Source organism: Oryx dammah, unplaced genomic scaffold (assembly GCF_014754425.2).
Source record: "Oryx dammah isolate SB20612 unplaced genomic scaffold, SCBI_Odam_1.1 HiC_scaffold_25, whole genome shotgun sequence".
NCBI classification, from domain to species: Eukaryota; Metazoa; Chordata; class Mammalia; order Artiodactyla; family Bovidae; genus Oryx; species Oryx dammah.
Genome location: NW_024070209.1, coordinates 15288225 through 15305245, shown reverse-complemented (window position 1 = coordinate 15305245; position 17021 = coordinate 15288225). Strand labels below are relative to the sequence as shown.

General features: G+C 46.8%; 1 protein-coding gene and 1 pseudogene across 6 annotated transcripts in view; one reads left to right on the top strand and one right to left on the bottom strand.

Moving 5' to 3' along the window:
- The window catches only part of LTBP1 (latent transforming growth factor beta binding protein 1), a 455261-nt gene extending 441256 nt beyond the window's left edge, over positions 1-14005 (bottom strand). For all 6 annotated transcript variants that reach the window (XM_040224607.1, XM_040224608.1, XM_040224611.1 and 3 more), the window contains exons 1-2: positions 13524-14005; positions 12401-12471 (exon numbers count right to left, since the gene is read on the bottom strand). In XM_040224607.1, coding sequence (XP_040080541.1) covers positions 12401-12471; positions 13524-13990 — 538 coding nt within the window. In that variant the 5' untranslated portion in view covers positions 13991-14005. The remainder of the gene's footprint in view (positions 1-12400; positions 12472-13523) is intronic.
- LOC120852407 lies at positions 5122-5220 on the top strand (annotated as a pseudogene).
- Positions 14006-17021: the final 3016 nt, after the last annotated feature.

The following is a 17021-nucleotide window of genomic DNA, read 5'->3' as shown; positions in this document are numbered from 1 at the left end:
CACTTCATACTAAATGAAGGAAGTCAGACAGATAAAGACAAGTATCATACGATATTATTTATATGTGGAAACAAATATGTTAATACAAATGAACTTATTTACAAAACAGAAACAGACTCACAGACATAGGAAACTTATGACTAACAAAGGGGAAAGGGGGTGGGGAGGGGTAAATTAGGAGCTGGGATTAGCAGATACAAACTACTATACAGAAAATAAACAACAACGTTCTACCGTATAGCACAAGGAATTATATTTGAATAAGCCATTATGGAAATGAATATGAAAAAGAATGGATGTTGTGTATCTCTGAATCACTTTGCTGTATGCCAGGAACTGATACAACATTGTAAATCAACTATACTTCAATTTTTTTAAAAAAGGTCAGCAAAATTCTTTTTCCATGCTTTCTAACTAGTGATGAAAAATACCAAATCCTATACTGCGTTTATTCCTTAGTAATAAAATCCACTTCTATCTGTAGCTTCCCTATTTATGGTTTTCCATAAGACCTGACTGGGGCTCCAGCCCTGTCTCCCTCACCACTTATTACTCTAGCCCTCACTGACAACCCAGCAAAACTCACGTCTGGAGTCCTGTACAGGGTCAGGCCTATTCCCAGCCCAAGGCCTTTGTGTTAGCTGTTCTCTTGGCTGAAAAAGCCCTTCCTCCACACCCTTTCATACCACACAGGTCTCATAAGTCATTTCCTTATAGAGACCTTTCCTTACTCCACCCCTCTCTCCCAGCCCCCACCACTCTTGAACCTACTGCCCTGGTTTTTTCCTTCTTTGTACTTAATACCTTCTGTGAGGCATTAACTAGCACACAGGGACTGGGTGAAAGTATAACAAATGAATCATTCATTCATTCATTCAATCATTCCCTCCCGCCCCTCCTTCCCTGAAACTCCATGTGCTTACTAGGTCCTGAGGGTAAAAAGACAGTTATGGTATGATCCCTTCCCTCACAGATGGAGCTCACATTCCAGCTGAGAAGCACACAGCCACACATGCACACGTGCAGCTGTGATGCAATGTGGAAAAGGGTAAGACAGAAGAGGATTTGTATGCAGGATTTGTATGCCTGACATTCACAAGAATGACTTGAATTGGGTTGGGTGATGAATGACCCTCTGCCCATTCGTTTCATTCATCCAGGCTGAAAAAAATCTCAGAAGAGTTAGGTAACTAATCTACTTTAAATTACACAGTCAGTGGCAGAGTCAAAAGTGCCCCTCAGTTCAGTTCAGTTCAGTTCAGTTCAGTTGCTCAGTCGTGTCCGACTCTTTGCGACCCCATGAATCGCAGCACGCCAGGCCTCCCTGTCCATCACCAACTCCCGGAGTTTACTCAGACTGGCGTCCATCGAGTCAGTGATGCCATCCAGCCATCTCATCCTCTGACTTCCCCTTCTCCTCCTGCCCCCAATTCCTCCCTGCATCAGAGTCTTTTCCAATGAGTCAACTCTTCACATGAGGTGGCCAAAGTACTGGCGTTTCAGCTTCAGCATCATTCCCTCCTACTCTTGAACAATTGTAGCAAGGTGAGGTGGTACCTCTGAGCCGATTTAAATAGCTTTTATAATGAAATATTTTGAAGATGCTAATTGTTAACTGTCCACTTGAGATGGTGTTAAGATAAAACACATATCAGTGAAAGGATGGCAATTCTACTTTTACTTTACAATAGTAACAATAAAATGGCAACCCACTCCAGTGTTCTTCCCTGGAGAATCCCAGGGATGGCAGAGCCTGGTGGGCTGCCGTCTCTGGGGTCGCGCAGAGTCGGACACGACTGAAGCGACTTAGCAGCAGCAGCAGCAGTAACAATAATAAACTGAAGTTCCTGCAAGACTGAAAGGGAGATTGGAATTGTTTTGTAATCTTATAAGAAATACAAACATTTTAAAGTCTACAAAGACAAAGGGTCCTTATTATTTATATTTTCCTTATTTTATTATCCTCTTTTCCTCCAGCGGTTTTTTGCTGGTTACATCTTCTATCCCCTGTAAAGATGCTTCTTTAATTCATTACCAAAATACCTCTGAAGGTTCCTCTTCAACCATTTAGTTCTCACCTTTAAATAATTGATGAGTAAATCAACCACATCAACTGCAGTTAAAAACACCTCCCTCCAATTTGTCTTCCCATCCACTGACCAAACTCATCCTTCCTCTGGTTGAGCAGAACCAAGAGCATGTATTAAAAAACCAGCCCATCCATCTCCTAATTTACAAAACACAACATTTCACAAACTGTTTACTTAGGTCCGTGCCAACAATATTACTCAAATGTGGTGGAGTGAAAAAACCACAGGGACTAGTGTAGTTGGCCAAGAGCAGTATTTGGGGATCTAAAATTACAGGGAAAATCATACAACATTCATTATACTTAGTCCCAAATCTCTATCAGATGATGTTGAGCAGAAAGATTCTAAAATTGGCAGTGAGAAAGGAAAAGCTGTCTTACGGTTTGGGCCATGCCAGGGTAGCCTTCAGAGAAGCAGGAGGAAATGGAATAAGGTGGTGTGCCCTTGAAAAGCTGTCATAATAAGCAGTGTCTGTCGGGCAAGGGATAAACACACAGAAATATATAGTGGAAAGAAAACCAAAGGGGAATTACCACCCAAAGGTGAGAGGAGACGGAAAAGGAAGTGGAATTCTTTATGTAGTGTTTAGAGGAGAGTATTTACAACACAGCAAACTCAGAGATACGTGTTCAATTCAATTCTACTCAATTCAGTTAGCGTATGTCCTACAGCAAGGAAGGGAGCCTGGGTACTTAAAATGATATAAAAAATCCTGCTTCCCAGGAGGTCCACGTGGATGGTGGGGGCCAGATGCCTCTCCCAGCTGGTCCAGCCATACCCAGAGCAAAGTAAGAGTGCAATCAGAGTGCCCCAGAAGAGGGGAAGAGAGAAGAAGAACAGAAGAACAGGGCCTCCAGAAGAACAGGGCATCTGCGAAACACCAAGAGGGGTGTGTAAAAGGCTGGGGTGCCCACGAGGGGCAAGATCAAGTCCAAGGTCAGAGTGAGGATGTGTTGGCAAAGTGTTAACATCGGGTGCCTTATATTCTAGCTCCAAAGACTGAACTTGTAACCAAGGAACTCCGCCACCTCTAGTTCAGGGCAAGTAAAACTCTGGCCTAGTAAGGAGAGAAAGAGGAGGAAGGCAAAAAGGTGGGTATGATGGGGAGTGAGAGACAGCATTTTCTTCATGCTGTCTTGGGTCTAAATGACAGTGTGCACACACATGCTCACTGCCCAATGGGCTGTGCCTACATGAAACGTTCACTCTTAATAATAAGCTAGGCAAATAGGTACACAAAAGCATATACAAATACAGCTCTGTATTTTTCCACAAGTACCAAAACAACCAATTTGTGTCACATCAACAAATTATGTACTGTTTTCTCTCCACTAGGAAGACAGGAAACATCATTAGTAAAACATGCAGTTAAAGCAAGATAAGACCTTCCTCTCTCCCTTATCCATAAATCACTGTGCTTAATTACCACGTCAGGGAGGTTTTAAAAACATGAGCCCAATGAGCAGCTGCTAGATGTATTATTGTCTGCATTTTTGTGTATTTAAAATATTTTATAATTAAAAATAAAACTTAGTAGAAATAAAGCACCCAACATGTTCCAAAGTGTTTAAACCTTTTTTAAAACCACTTTATTTAACCACCATTAACAATTTTTTATCATTAACAATTTTTGCAAATTTCCAATTCTTATAAAAATACATGTATTGGGACTTCCCTGGTGGTCCAGTGGTTAAGAATCTGCCTGCCATGGCTTCCATTCCTGGCCCAGGAAGATCCCACACGGCTCGTGGCAACTACACCCTTGTGCCACAACTAGTGAGCCTGCGCTCTAGAGCCTGCCCATGAGCCAAAACTGCTGAGCCCGTGCACCACAACTACTGAAGCCCTTGAATCTAGAGCCTGGGCTCCGCCACAAGAGAAGCCACCAAGATGAGAAGCCAGCACACTGCAGCTAGAGAGTAGCTTCCACTCACTGTGACTAGAGAAACCTCGCATGCAGCAATGCAGACCTAGCACAGCCAAAAATAAATCATTTTTTTAATGTATTTATCATTCAGCTAACTAAAGAAAAACTGGGTGTAATAATCCTATATGCAGAATCTCTTTAAAGCAGACCAAGTGGAAAAGGCCAGAGGTATAACCAAAATCACCAGTGGCCAATTCCTTACATTTCTTGCTCCCTGGAGCAGCCCAAGCTTCTGCACTAGGGAAGAAGCCACATTTGATCCACAGTCAGACTGAAGGGGAGGGTCCCAACTGAGCCTCTACCCACCCACCCTCGGGTCACTGCAAGGGAATCCCCAAGTGCCTCGGGGATGGCTCAGGGCTCTAAATAGCCCACTTCTCAAGCTCAGGTGCAAAGCATCTGTGGATTTGACTGTGAGCTGAATGACTCCCCCCAGAAAGAACTAGAGTCCTGGTCCCTAGTACCTGAGCATGTGACCTTATCTAGTGGTGCTCAATCACTCAGCAGTGTCCAACTCCTTGTGACCTTATCTAGAGTTAGGATCTTTACAGAGGTGATCACATCCAAACAAGGTCATTGGGGTGAGCTCTAATCTGATATGATGGGTGTCCTTATAAAAAGTGGCAACTTGAACCTCAAGATAGACGTGCATAGACTAAAGGAAAATGAGGTGAAGAAACACAATGAGAAGACAGCCTTCTGCTAGCCAGGGAGAGAGGCCTGGAACAGATCTTCCCTCACACCTTCACAAGCAATCAGCCTTTCTGACATCTTGATTTTGGACCTCCAACCTCCAGAGCTCTCATTCCTGTTGTTCTAAGCCACCCTGTTGGCGGTACTTTGTTATGGGCTAGGGAACTCACAGTGAGCTCTGGCAAGGAAAGTCCATCCAAGGCAGGGAGGGCTGTCAGGCGAGCTGAAGACCAAGACCTCAGGAGAGAGCTTTCAGCATCGGGCTGTCCAGGAAACAGCAGAAAGAACAACAAACCAAGAGCCATAGAGCTGGGTGGGGGCTGGGCCCTGCCCCCCACTTAAACAGGGGTAATAAATCATGCCTGCCTGGCCTACACCCCCACAGGTATGGAGGTCAAGGAATGCTCTCCAGTGCTTGGCAGCACATATCCCAACACTAGAAAGACACAAAGATAAGGATGATCCCTGCACAAGGATAAAATGCAAATTCATGAAGCGTTTCTTTCATTTTTTTAAGTAAAAGAAACGGAATGCCCTCTGCAGGCTCCAAAGAACCGCACAAATGTGCACAAATCGCACTCTCTCATCCGCAGATCTTCAGTTTCTGCTCTGATTTTGCTCCCTGTTGCCAGAGTGGTGACACCGCCCTTGCACTTCACCCTGCTCATCACTCGGAAGGACTTGGAAGCAAAATCTGCATTTTAGGAAAACTGAATTCGAGCTTCCAAACATGTTTGAGTCTGTTTGGAATATCCAAGACAACAAATAACAGGGTCAGAAACAACAAACTCCTGCGGTGGCCAAAGGTCCTTTCAACAAGTCAGGCTTCCGAAAAGCCCAGGGTTCACCGGACAGAGAAACAGTTCCCTGACACCCGCCAGGCAGGGATGGGGTACACAGGCTGGCCCGGGGGGCTTCAGGCTTCTCCACGAAGGTTTAAGCATGATCGCAGCCCAGAATTTATGGTTCCTAAATGTTTGTTTTAACCAGTGCTGAGAACACATATTTGACCCAGTGTGAACTTGACCTCTGGGTCCTTCTCCCTTCGCCGGGCTATCTGTGCCGCACGACAAGATTTTTCCAGCCAACCCTTGGGCCCCTGCTCCTTGCACTGGGGCCGGGGCCGCCGTCCCAGCAGCTGCCACAGTAAACCTCACGGCAGATCTACCGGCAAGGCAGCTGTCAATGGCCATAGCAGGCTGACGAAAAATGTGTGATCACTCCAGGCCCGACTCCCGCGCTTAGCCAGCACAATGCCGAGCCAAGAGGCACAGGAGCCTCTCCATCACCTGGCACTCCAGCCACACTGCACACTCATGGATGGTGCCACACACTCATGGACAATGCCCTCGATGCCCACAGCTCCAGGCATCAGGGCATGCGTGACTCTGCCTCTTCTGTATATAATTAAGGAAAATGTCTAGAGTTGGCTTTTTTTTTCCTGCAAAGCACTGTGGGCTGAATGCCAGTGGAAAAGCAACGGAATATCGATTTTCTGTCTCTTGCTAAGGAGAGAACAAGTCATTTGATGTGCCATGAGTTAAGTGAGTAAAAACAGACTCTGCGCGCCCTACAGCTGGCTGCATTTCTCCTCTATTCATAGACCCTGGCACACAGTAAAAGCTCAACAGATACCCATTAAATAAATGAAAGAACCATCCATGCATTTAGGCAGGGCCTGCCCTGGGCCAGGCACCAGCTTTGGATTCAGGTCTGCCGTCTTTCCTGTTCCGTCCACCTCATTCTGCCAACCCGGCCTCACTCTCATCTCGCCTTTCTTCTTTTGTGTTGTCTGTTCCCAAGTCCGGTCTCCTCTTTACAGCTGAGCCCACTGCCAGTGTTTCTCTCTGGCCTGCACTTACACTGAGAGGGGGACAAAAAGATTGGAACAACCAGCAGGGGGTGGGTTCAATTTAGGCAGAGGGAAAAAAAATGCAAAAATGGGGAAAGGAAAAAAAAACCTGTTAACACCCTCCCAATAAATGTGAACCCCTTAGAATTAAAGAGGTGCAGTGCCATCTTCTTTGCCCAAAACGGACATCACTCTTAGCAGTCAATCCACGCACGTGTGCGTGCTCAGTCACTTCAGTCGTGTCTGACTCTTTTGTGACCCCGTGGACTATAGCCCACCAGGCTTCTCTCTTCATGGGGATTCTCCAGGCAAGAATACTGGAGTGGGTTGCCATGCCCTCCTCCAGGGGATCTTCCCAACCCAAGGCTCAGACCGCCATGTCTTATGTCTCCTGCATTGGCAGGCGGGTTCTTTACCCCTAGCACCACCTGGGAAGCCCTAGTCACTCCATGTTAATAACTAAAATGCCATGTCTCGTGCTGGGATTTCAAGTCCTAGAGGCCCATACACAAAGGGCGTTTGCAAAAGCAGCATTAATATGCAATAAGGCATCTCTACATGGAGACTGGGTGGCAAAGACCTCAGGGCCGCTCTTTTGGACACCCACAACCGTTCTCTGCCAGTGTGGGTCTGCGGCTGCTTGTTTCACATCTCTCTGATTGGCAATTTCAGATTCGCTAAATCTACAGTCTGTAGAAGCATTTGTCCATGGCCCGTTTCAATTAAGTCTCAATCAGCTAAAATCAATCCAGTCTGCCTCAAAGGGGCACCTCGTTTTCCTCACAAGATTAAGCAAACTGAACAACATAAACATAACATATCCCATCTCCTACGCAGAAACATTTTTTTTTTGTATCAACTGGAAAACAGCCTCTACAAATTTAAATTCTTCAATTAAATCCTTTCAATTATACTCAAAATAGAATTGACAATTAGCATCCTCGGCGTTAATGTACACATTCAAATTGCATACACACTGTATGAGGACTCCTATCTTTTTATTTGAAGTATAGTTATTTTACAACAGTGTGTTAATTATATGATGACTACTATCTTAACAGGAAAATTGATGTTGATATGCCACTGCCTTTGGTATTTGTAAGTGTAACAAACCATACCCAAGTGTAATTGTTCAGTCTCAGCATAATAAGGAAGTGAGAGGGGAAAGAGACCACAGACCAATTTCTTTTGCAGCCTAAATTTCACTAGTATTTACCAAAGTAGTTGTAGTCACAAAAACCGGTATCAGAATTTTTTCCATTCAATTTATGAATGCCTTCTTTGGAAGGAATGATGCTAAAGCTGAAACTCCAGTACTTTGGCCACCTCATGCGAAGAGTTGAGTCATTGGAAAAGACTCTGATGCTGGGAGGGATTGGGGGCAGGAGGAGAAGGGGACGACAGAGGATGAAATGGCTGGATAGCATCACTGACTCAATGGACGTGAGTCTGAGTGAACTCCGGGAGTTGGTGATGAACAGGGAGGCCTGGTGTGCTGCGATTCATGGGGTCGCAAAGGGTCGGACACAACTGAGCGACTGAACTGAACTGAACTAGGGGAGTATTTTCCATCTAAACAGCAAGGTTTACACCAAGAGAACTAGAGATACACAAATAATCAAATATTTAGTTCCTTTTAAAGTTCTTTTTAAAGTTCCTTTTAAAGCCAGGACATGGAAGCAACCTAGATGTCCATCAGCAGACAAAAGGATAAGAAAGCTGTGGTACATATACACAGTGGAGTATTACTCAGCCATTAAAAAGAATACATTTGAATCAGTTCTAATGAGGTGGATGAAACTGGAGCCTATTATAAAGAGTGAAGTGAGCCAGAAAGAAAAACACCAATACAGTATACTAACACATATATATGGAATTTAGAAGGATGGTAACGATAACCCTGTATGTGAGACAGCAAGAGACACAGATGTATAGAGCAGTCTTTTGGACTCTGTGGGAGAGGGCAAGGGTGGGATGATTTGGGAGAATGGCATTGAAACATGTAAATTATCATATGTGAAACAAATCGCCAGTCCAGGTTCCATGCATGAGACAGGATGCTCGGGGCTGGTGCACTGGGATGACCCAGAGGGTTGGTATGGGAAGGAAGGTGGGAGGGGGGTTCAGGATGGGGAACATGTGTACACCCATGGCGGATTCATGCTGATGTATGGCAAAACCAATACAATATTGTAAAGTAATTAGCCTCCAATTAAAATAAATAAATTTAAATTTTTTTAAAAATCAAAATAAAACTACTAGCAAAAAGTTGAAAAATAAATAAATAAATAAATCATTCTGCGCTACAGAACAATCCAATTTACTTTATTTCTTTTTTATCAGTAATCAAAGCCAGGCAGTATGGAAGTGATTGGCTTTCTCATCTCCTTTTTTTTTAATTCATCTACATTGACGTATAATTGATAAATTAAAATTGTATATATTTAGGGTATATGACGATGTTTTGATATATGCACACACTATAAAATAAACATCACAACCAAGCTAATGAACATAACCCTCACCACACAGTTGACATTTTGTGTGTGTGGTGGGAACACTCCGAGGAAATTACAAGTTCATAATACACTATTGTTAACTACAGTCACACTGCTATACATTAGATCTTCAGAATTTATTCATCTAAGGGACTAAAACTTTGTACTCCTTGACCATTGTATCTCTGTATTTCCCCCTCCCCCAACCCTAAACTACCTTAAAAATGCACTATGAAAAGGGATCCACACGTACATTCTTTGAAAAGAAGTTGAGGACAATAGCTGGGGAAACATACATATGGAAGGGGCTTCCCTGATGGCTCAGTGGGTAAAGAATTCGCCTGCAGTCCAGGAGACACAGGAGCCATGGGTCAAGAAGATCCCCTGGAGGAGGGCACGGCAACCCGACTCCTATATTCTTGCCTAGAGAATCCCGTGGACTGAGGAGCCTGGTAGGCTCCAAAGAGTCGCAAAGACTCAGATACGACTGAAGCAACTTGCCACACACGCACACACATTCATGTGGAAAAAAAGAAAACTGAATAATAGATAAATGAGACCAGGTTTACTTGGCTTGATTCAATAATAAACTCTAACAATCCTTCTGGTTTCATCAAGGCTTTCAAACCTATAATTCTCTTTCACCTTCATACCAGCAACAATCCTGCAAAATAGTCAACTTTTTTTTTCTTTTGGCCTCACTGCCTGTGAGATTTTAGTTTCCTGACCAAGGATCAAACCCCCAGCCTCGGCAGGGGAAGCATGGAGTCTTAACCACTGGACCACCTGGGAAGTCCCAATAGTCAAGTCTTTAGCAGTCTTTTCACGATAGGAAAATATAAAGGTCACAGAGGTCAAATGAATTCCCCAAGGCCACACAGCTAGAGAAGGCTTGAGAATTTAAACTCAAGTTTCCTGAACCCAAGGCCAGGGGTCTTTCCCAGTGTCACACTGTTCAGCCACGGACACAAGTTTCACTGCATCAGTGGTAACCCTGGTTTTCCCACGTGAAGGCAAAAGGCTCCGTCATCTCTGGCTCTGCCAGACAAACACAAGTCCCCCACTGAAACTTACCATCAAGCAGATATAGTACTTGGAATGAGCACTGACCTAACACAGCATCATTTTTAAAAACACAATTATTCTTGAAAGGAGTTGTGATTTAAGCTTCCAGCCTTGGGGCCCGAATTAATTTGTCAGATTGGGCAGTCCTGGAAGGCTAATGTCGCACTGATTACTTAAATCCCGGTGCTGTCCAAGGGCTACCTTCTAGCAGCTGGAAGGATAACTTGAACCAAAAGCCAGAAGCATTTGTAATAGGTATTATGAGACTAAACCAATGGTGTAACATCCTCTGGAATGCTGCGGATGGTAAATATTCAACCCTAACTCTTCTGACTGGTCGGAGAAGGTAATGGCAACCCACTCCAGTACTCTTGCCTGGAAAATCCCATGGATGGAGGGGCCTTGTAGGCTGCAGTCCGTGGGGTCGCTAAGAGTCAGACAGGACTGAGCAACTTCACTTTCATGCATTAGAGAAGGAAACGGCAACCCACTCCAGTGTTCTTGGCTGGAGAATCCCAGGGACGGGGAAGGCTGGTGGGCTGCCATCTATGGGGTTGCACAGAGTCGGACACGACTGAAGTGGCTTAGCAGCAGCAGCAGCTTCCGACTGGTAGCCTTTTGCAGCCTTATCTTTTTCTGGGTCATCAGAGGGCAACTCTGGCTAAACCTAGGCACAACTCATGCCCTTGCCCCCTCACCTGGAGAAGCAGGAAGCATAAAGTGATTCCTCAATACGAGGATACTCTCCTTCCAGAGCATCTTTGGATCACCAAATCCCCAGACAACCTAAGAATGGGGTATTACTATTATCTTTTCAGAGAGGGCACTCAGCTGAATAGCTTACCAAGGAAACTTCTTTGAAAGTCTTAACATATTCTCTCTAACAGGCATCAAGGAGCATTCACCCATGACCTATAAAAGAATGCTCTCTATTTTCACTCCTTACGAGCAATACCCCACTTTACACAGCAGGAGTGCTGCCATGGATGGGCTGTCTCCATGTAACAGGCAAACCATATCATATCAGGTTTTGAGCCAGTTACTGAAGGGAGGAGAGGACGTGTAATTTGACCCAAGCAATTGTAAACTCAGGAAAATACTGGTGCACTATTGTCAAGTGTAATATAAGAAGAAGTGAAGGATTATGAGTTAATCTAAAATGCCTACAACCCTGACTATTTCTGATCTAGCGGTTTGAGTTCCATAATGAGGAGGCTGATTAGTGAGTTCATGTCTGCCACTACTCCTTGATCACAGCCAAACAATAACCCGTCTGGACATCGCTCTTTACAAAACTAAAGTCACTATGCCAAAATCCTATTTCTTTCAGGGACTGAAGGCACCTTTCAACAAGCAAGTTCACCAGAATAACTGTAATATAAAAAATTTTTTTAATTTATTCACCGGTATTTTGAAATCCAAACCATATACAAGACAAATTGCTTAACTTGATTTATTACACTGAATACTAGTAAGCAACTAAAATTTTGGACGATTCTAATCCACATGTTTATGGTTCAAGCTCTGTGCAGAGAACACCTAAGAATGCTTAACTTTTTCTGAATGGAAATAAGATTTCTTTATTTCCAATTAGCACCAGACAGAATCAACTTGTCAAGAGTATTCTCAAACTATATTGAAACTTTCACAACGCAGAGGGGAAATAGTTTCTGATGTTCTCAAATCTATATGCATCATTAATACATTTCAAAACACTACTAAGCATGTGTATTAGTTTGAGAAGCCCTGCAGGAAAACCCACCTGTCAGTTCTGATGAACAGTAGAGTAGTTACCTCCTGGGAACTGACCTCGAGGATGGCAGATGCTGATTGCCATTGTCAGAAAGCTTTAACACTACTGATTCCAGAGCAGGGCCTCCTACTTACCATTTCCTTCCTGCCATCAACTTAAAGAATGTTGTTCATTGGTCAATATCCACGTTTAAGTTACTTGTACCGGTTCTGCCATACTTTACACCTCCAATGAGAATTTTCTTCCTAGCCCCCAGTGGGTGTAACAGAGGTTGACTGCAGGGGAATCTTGGATGCAAGGCACAGTTGTAACCAATGAACTGGTATTGATACCGTCATTACTTGGGCCCAGCCCTTTCTAGGTGGTGATGAGGCTGCAGATAACTGGGTGGACTGCACTGCAGATATCAACTTCTTCAGGGCAGCATTAGCCTCTTCAGATGCCCTCTATGTGACCCCCACCCCCATGTGGACTGACCCATGTGGCTTACTGTGCAGGGTAGCTAGGAACACGGACACTTACGTTTGGTGCACCTCTGGGAGCCAGGGGCCTTACTCCAGCCATGACAGCACTGCCCACCACAGACATTGACCCTGAAACAAAGCAAGACCCCTGAGTCCAGCAGTAGCAACACTCTCTTCCAGAAAACCCAAGCCTCCAGGGGACTCCAGCAAGCCCAGCCTCCTGCTTCCACCTTCCTCTAGCTTCCAGAGCGTCCTAACAGGTACTTAGGAAGCCCAACCCAAAGCTGCCCAAGTAGAAGGGTAAGGACAGGAGATCAGAGCAGGATGGGAGAATCAAAACCTGCACAAGCTGGAGCTAGACAGGAGAACAAGGTCCAAACTAACGGTTTTCTTACAAAAGTAAAGGAAAGCCAATTGTATTTTGTGTATTATCTGTGCCCACATTTTAAATTGAATCTGAGTTTCAGAGAGAGGCGTCCAAACAGAGGTGAGATCACAACGCCTGGAACCACCCCTGAAGGGGAAAAAAAAAAAAGGCAAAACAAGTTTCCCTCCACACCCTCAACCTATGATTAATGGGGAGAGGGGCAGGGAGGATGTTTAGGAAAGCCCAATAACAGAAACCATTGAACTGAAATTCTTGTCAATGCTAAAACATCCCCGTCCAGGGAAAGCAGACCCCACAGGTGCAAGGAAGCCAAGCCCACAATTACTAGGATGCTGAAAATTCTAGGTTACAGAACAGAGGCTGGATCTTTATAGGTAGCCCTCCTCCAGACCTTTTCTTTCCACTAGCTCAAAAAAAAAAAAAAAATTTAAACTGAGTTGCAAAGGGAAGTTTAATTGATGATGAGGGATTAAGCTGTAGTGACTTCATGTTTACGCCCATCTTCTAGGAGTAGTTTGGTTCGCGCACAGTAGGTTACGCCCCAGGCAGAAATGCCTTTTGTGTTTACCCACAGCTCAGTAACAATGTGATCGGAGTTTTTATGCTCCGAGTTCCCCTGCTTCCCCGCACTCCGCTCTTCCAGCCGCACTCCGGGGAAGGAAGGCAGAGGCGGGCGGGGAGGAGACAGCAGACCCACGGCAGACGATACCCGCGGTCACCGCGGGGCCGGACCCCGCGTGTCCTCGCGCGGGCAGCGCGCGCGAGGAAGGAGGGAGAGGGGGTGTGGGCTTACCCCTGCAGCTGCTGCTTCTGGTGAACCTGCAGCCTCGAGCCCCCGCCGCTCTGGGTCTCCTGCGGCACCTTGGAGCGCATCGCTTGCCTGCCCTGTTTGGCGAACGGGGCGGCCGCCGGGTGTCCGCCGGGCTTGGGGTGGAGCGGCCCGCCGGGGCCCCCGGGACGCGCCGGCTCCGGCGGTAGCGGTGGCGGCCGGAGCCCCTGCAGGGCCGCGCCGCCGGGCGGGCTGGTGCGCCGAGTCCGCTCCGAGGGGGCCCCGGCGCCGGCCGAGCTGCGGCTGTACCTGGCGTTGAGCGCGACGTTGAAGGTCCGCGGGCGCGGGGGCCCGCCCAGGGGCAAGGCGCCCGCCGCCAGGCCGGGGCCCGGGCGCACCACGTACGTGATCCTCCGCACCCGGCCGTGCGCCGATGAGGCCAGCAGCCCTGCCCACAGCAGGAGCCCCCACCTGAGCCAGGCCCCCGCCATCGCGGGCCCCAGCCGGCGCCCCTGACCCCCGCCCCCGGCCGTGCCGCTTGCTCGGCGCGGCAGCTCACGCGCGCTCAGGATCCCCCGGAGGACGGCCGGGAGCCCGGGAAAGGCGGGGAGGAGGAAAACTCGGTTTGCAAGAGAGGAAGTTCCGCGGGCGGCTGAGCAGCCCCAGACCCCAGCCGAAAGCGGCGGGGAGGAGGGGGCGGGGTGGGGGTGGGGAGCGCGGGGTCGGGAGGGGAGGGGCGAGGGGCGCGGGCTGCGCAAGGTGAGGGTCGGCTCGCCCAGCGGCGGGCTCAAGGGGTGCCCGCCCGGGACCCGGCAAGAGTGGGCGAGGGCGGTGTGAGCGCGCGGGACGCTCAGCGGCAGCCCCGGCTGCAAAGTCTTTAAAAAGTTTCTCTCGCCGTGGAACCGAGTGTCAGATCTGAACAGCCAATCTGGCAGACGTGACGTCAGGCAGTAAATCCTAATTGGGGAAAGCGTGAGATGAGCCCAAATACGCGCCGCCACCCTCCACATCCACAGAGATTGTTCCTGTGGGTCGGCAAAGGCAGAGGATCCAGTCTCCCGTGGAAAGGATAAAGGACACGGCAAAGTCACTGACTGGTCTTTTCCTTCTAGAAGCCCCCCAAAACTCATTTCGTACTGTTTGCACGGCATCTCCAGTCATTTTCTTATGTGGTTTGCTCCGGTACTTGCTGCGGGTATTGGATTAAAATACCAGATCAGGCCCCCGAAAGGACTGCTCCGGGTGCGCTGAATGTCCATTGGAAAGTACTTAGATGGTTCACCTTAGGTTTGTAAACTCCGCGGGTCTGTAGCTTCTGGTACCCTACTCCTCGCTTGGCATGTACCAGGGTGGGCACCAGGGGGCGCCCGTATAGACGGGGAAAACTGCAACAGGAATCAATCCGGGAGGCAGCTCTACCTTCGGTGAAAGGGCCTTTAGGATGGGAGTACACGGCTTAGAATCCATAATAATGCCAAGCCGTTATAGTATCTTTTTAAAGTCAGATCAATGGAATGGGAAGGGAGATGGGAGGGGGGTTCAAGATGGGGAACACATGTACACCCATGGCTGATTCATGTCAATGTATGGCAAAAACCACTACAATATTGTAAAGTAATTAGCCTCCAATTAAAATAAATAATTTTTTAAAGAAATAATATCCGAAAAAAAAAAAAAGATCAGTTCCCTGGGCCCCTATTGAAACCAAAATCACGTTAAGGGAGAGGCAGATGTCCCAGGGGACAGAGGGTCTGGGGTCAGGGTGCTTTTGGGGGGAAACCATGAAATAATCATATTTACTTCTAGCATTTGAATTTAAAAGTTTCTCCAGCAGAATTCATGCTTTAATTACATGAATGCAATAGAAAAGCTGCATTGGCTCGTGGACAGTTGGTAGCAGGTGACAATGGTTTAAAAAGAATTAAGGGAAAAGAAAGTTGAAACTTAATCCCTTAATCTATTTTTTCTGTAGATTGGGGAAAGACCTCCGATATTTGATTTGGCAGGAGAGAGCTTCAGTCCATCTGCCTGAGCCCCAGTTTCATGTGAGAACACCCTCTGAGAGCCACAGTTGCAGAATCAACAGCATCTGGCTGGAGGGAGAGACCTCAGTTCAGTCCTAACACTGCCGCTAAGTAGCCGAAAGACCACAGGCAGCTCACCTCTCCTCTCCGCACCTCAGCTTGCTCCTCTACAACACAGAGAAGTTGGATTCAAACTTCCTTCCAGCCCTAAGAGTCTGTGGCTCTAAGAACATCCAGGGTCCCTGTGGACAAGATGAGTGAGGTCACTCGAGGTCAGTCTCTGAGTCAGGCCAAAGGGAACCAGCTGAGAAGATTGAGGAAGGAGGGTGGGTGAAGAAACTGTCTCCCAGCCTGGGATCCTGGAGAAAGGACACAGCGCAAGCTAATAAATATCTCCGAAGTGCTACTCTGGAGGCAGAGAGGCTGACCCTTTGCAGATACATCATATCAGAAGCACAGCCTTTCTATTCTGGAAAAGCTTCCTATCCTATTCAAGAGAGAAAATGTAAATAAACAAAAGCTTTTTAAAAAGATAAATAACTCAGTGAAGCAACAGTTTGAAACAGTCACAGAACTCTCACAAGGCAGGATTTGATTTGTGAGAGGCCAATACAACTGTGGGTTTCCCTGGTGGCTCAGATGGTAAAGAATCTGCCTACAATGTAGGAGACCCAGGTTTGATTCCTGGGTCAAGAAGATCCCCTGGAGAAGGAAATGGCAACCCACTCCAATATTCTTGCCTAGAGAATCCCATGGACAGAGGAGCCTGGCAGGCTACAGTCCACAGGGTCTCAAGAGTCAGACACGACTTAGCAACTAAACCACCACCAGTGTCACGGTACAACCTGTAATTTGTTCTCATCTCACGGAGAATCTGCAACATGTACGGAAAACGTTTTCTACCTGCAATTCAAGCCAGTTAATCTCTCAGGTAGGCAGCAGTTGAAATGGATGAGGGAGGGGATGTCTAGAAGCACCAGCTCCATTCTGAAGAGTCTAGACTGCAAAGAATGCATGTCAGACAGGTGAAAGAAAGCTCAGGAAATAGTGATGGACAGCATCACCAAAGGACCAGACTTTAGTCTGTGGTGGTGGGTGAGCTGTTCTTGTGACTCACTCCAGGACCCAGATGGACAGCACACATCAAAGCCCATTTTGGTCAGTGAGAGGCAGCTGCCTGCAGAGGGCAGAGCCTGGACATGGAACCGAAGGGCTGGGCTGGAGCGGCCTGGCTGTTTCACTTTCCACAGGAACTTGAGCAAGCCATTTCCCCTACAAGCCTATTTCCAGAGGGCCTGGGGGTCCACCCAAGGTCCTCACATTTGAGGAGAACAATGGCATTAACCATGCTCTGTGATTCTGCAGAAAAATGTTTAAAAAGCAATCTTCCTTTCTCTTGATCCACAGAGATGAGTATTTCACCCCAATCTTCAGTCTGACTACAACCTGCCTTATGACATATTTGGATACATCACAATTAGATCTTCTCTGAAACATA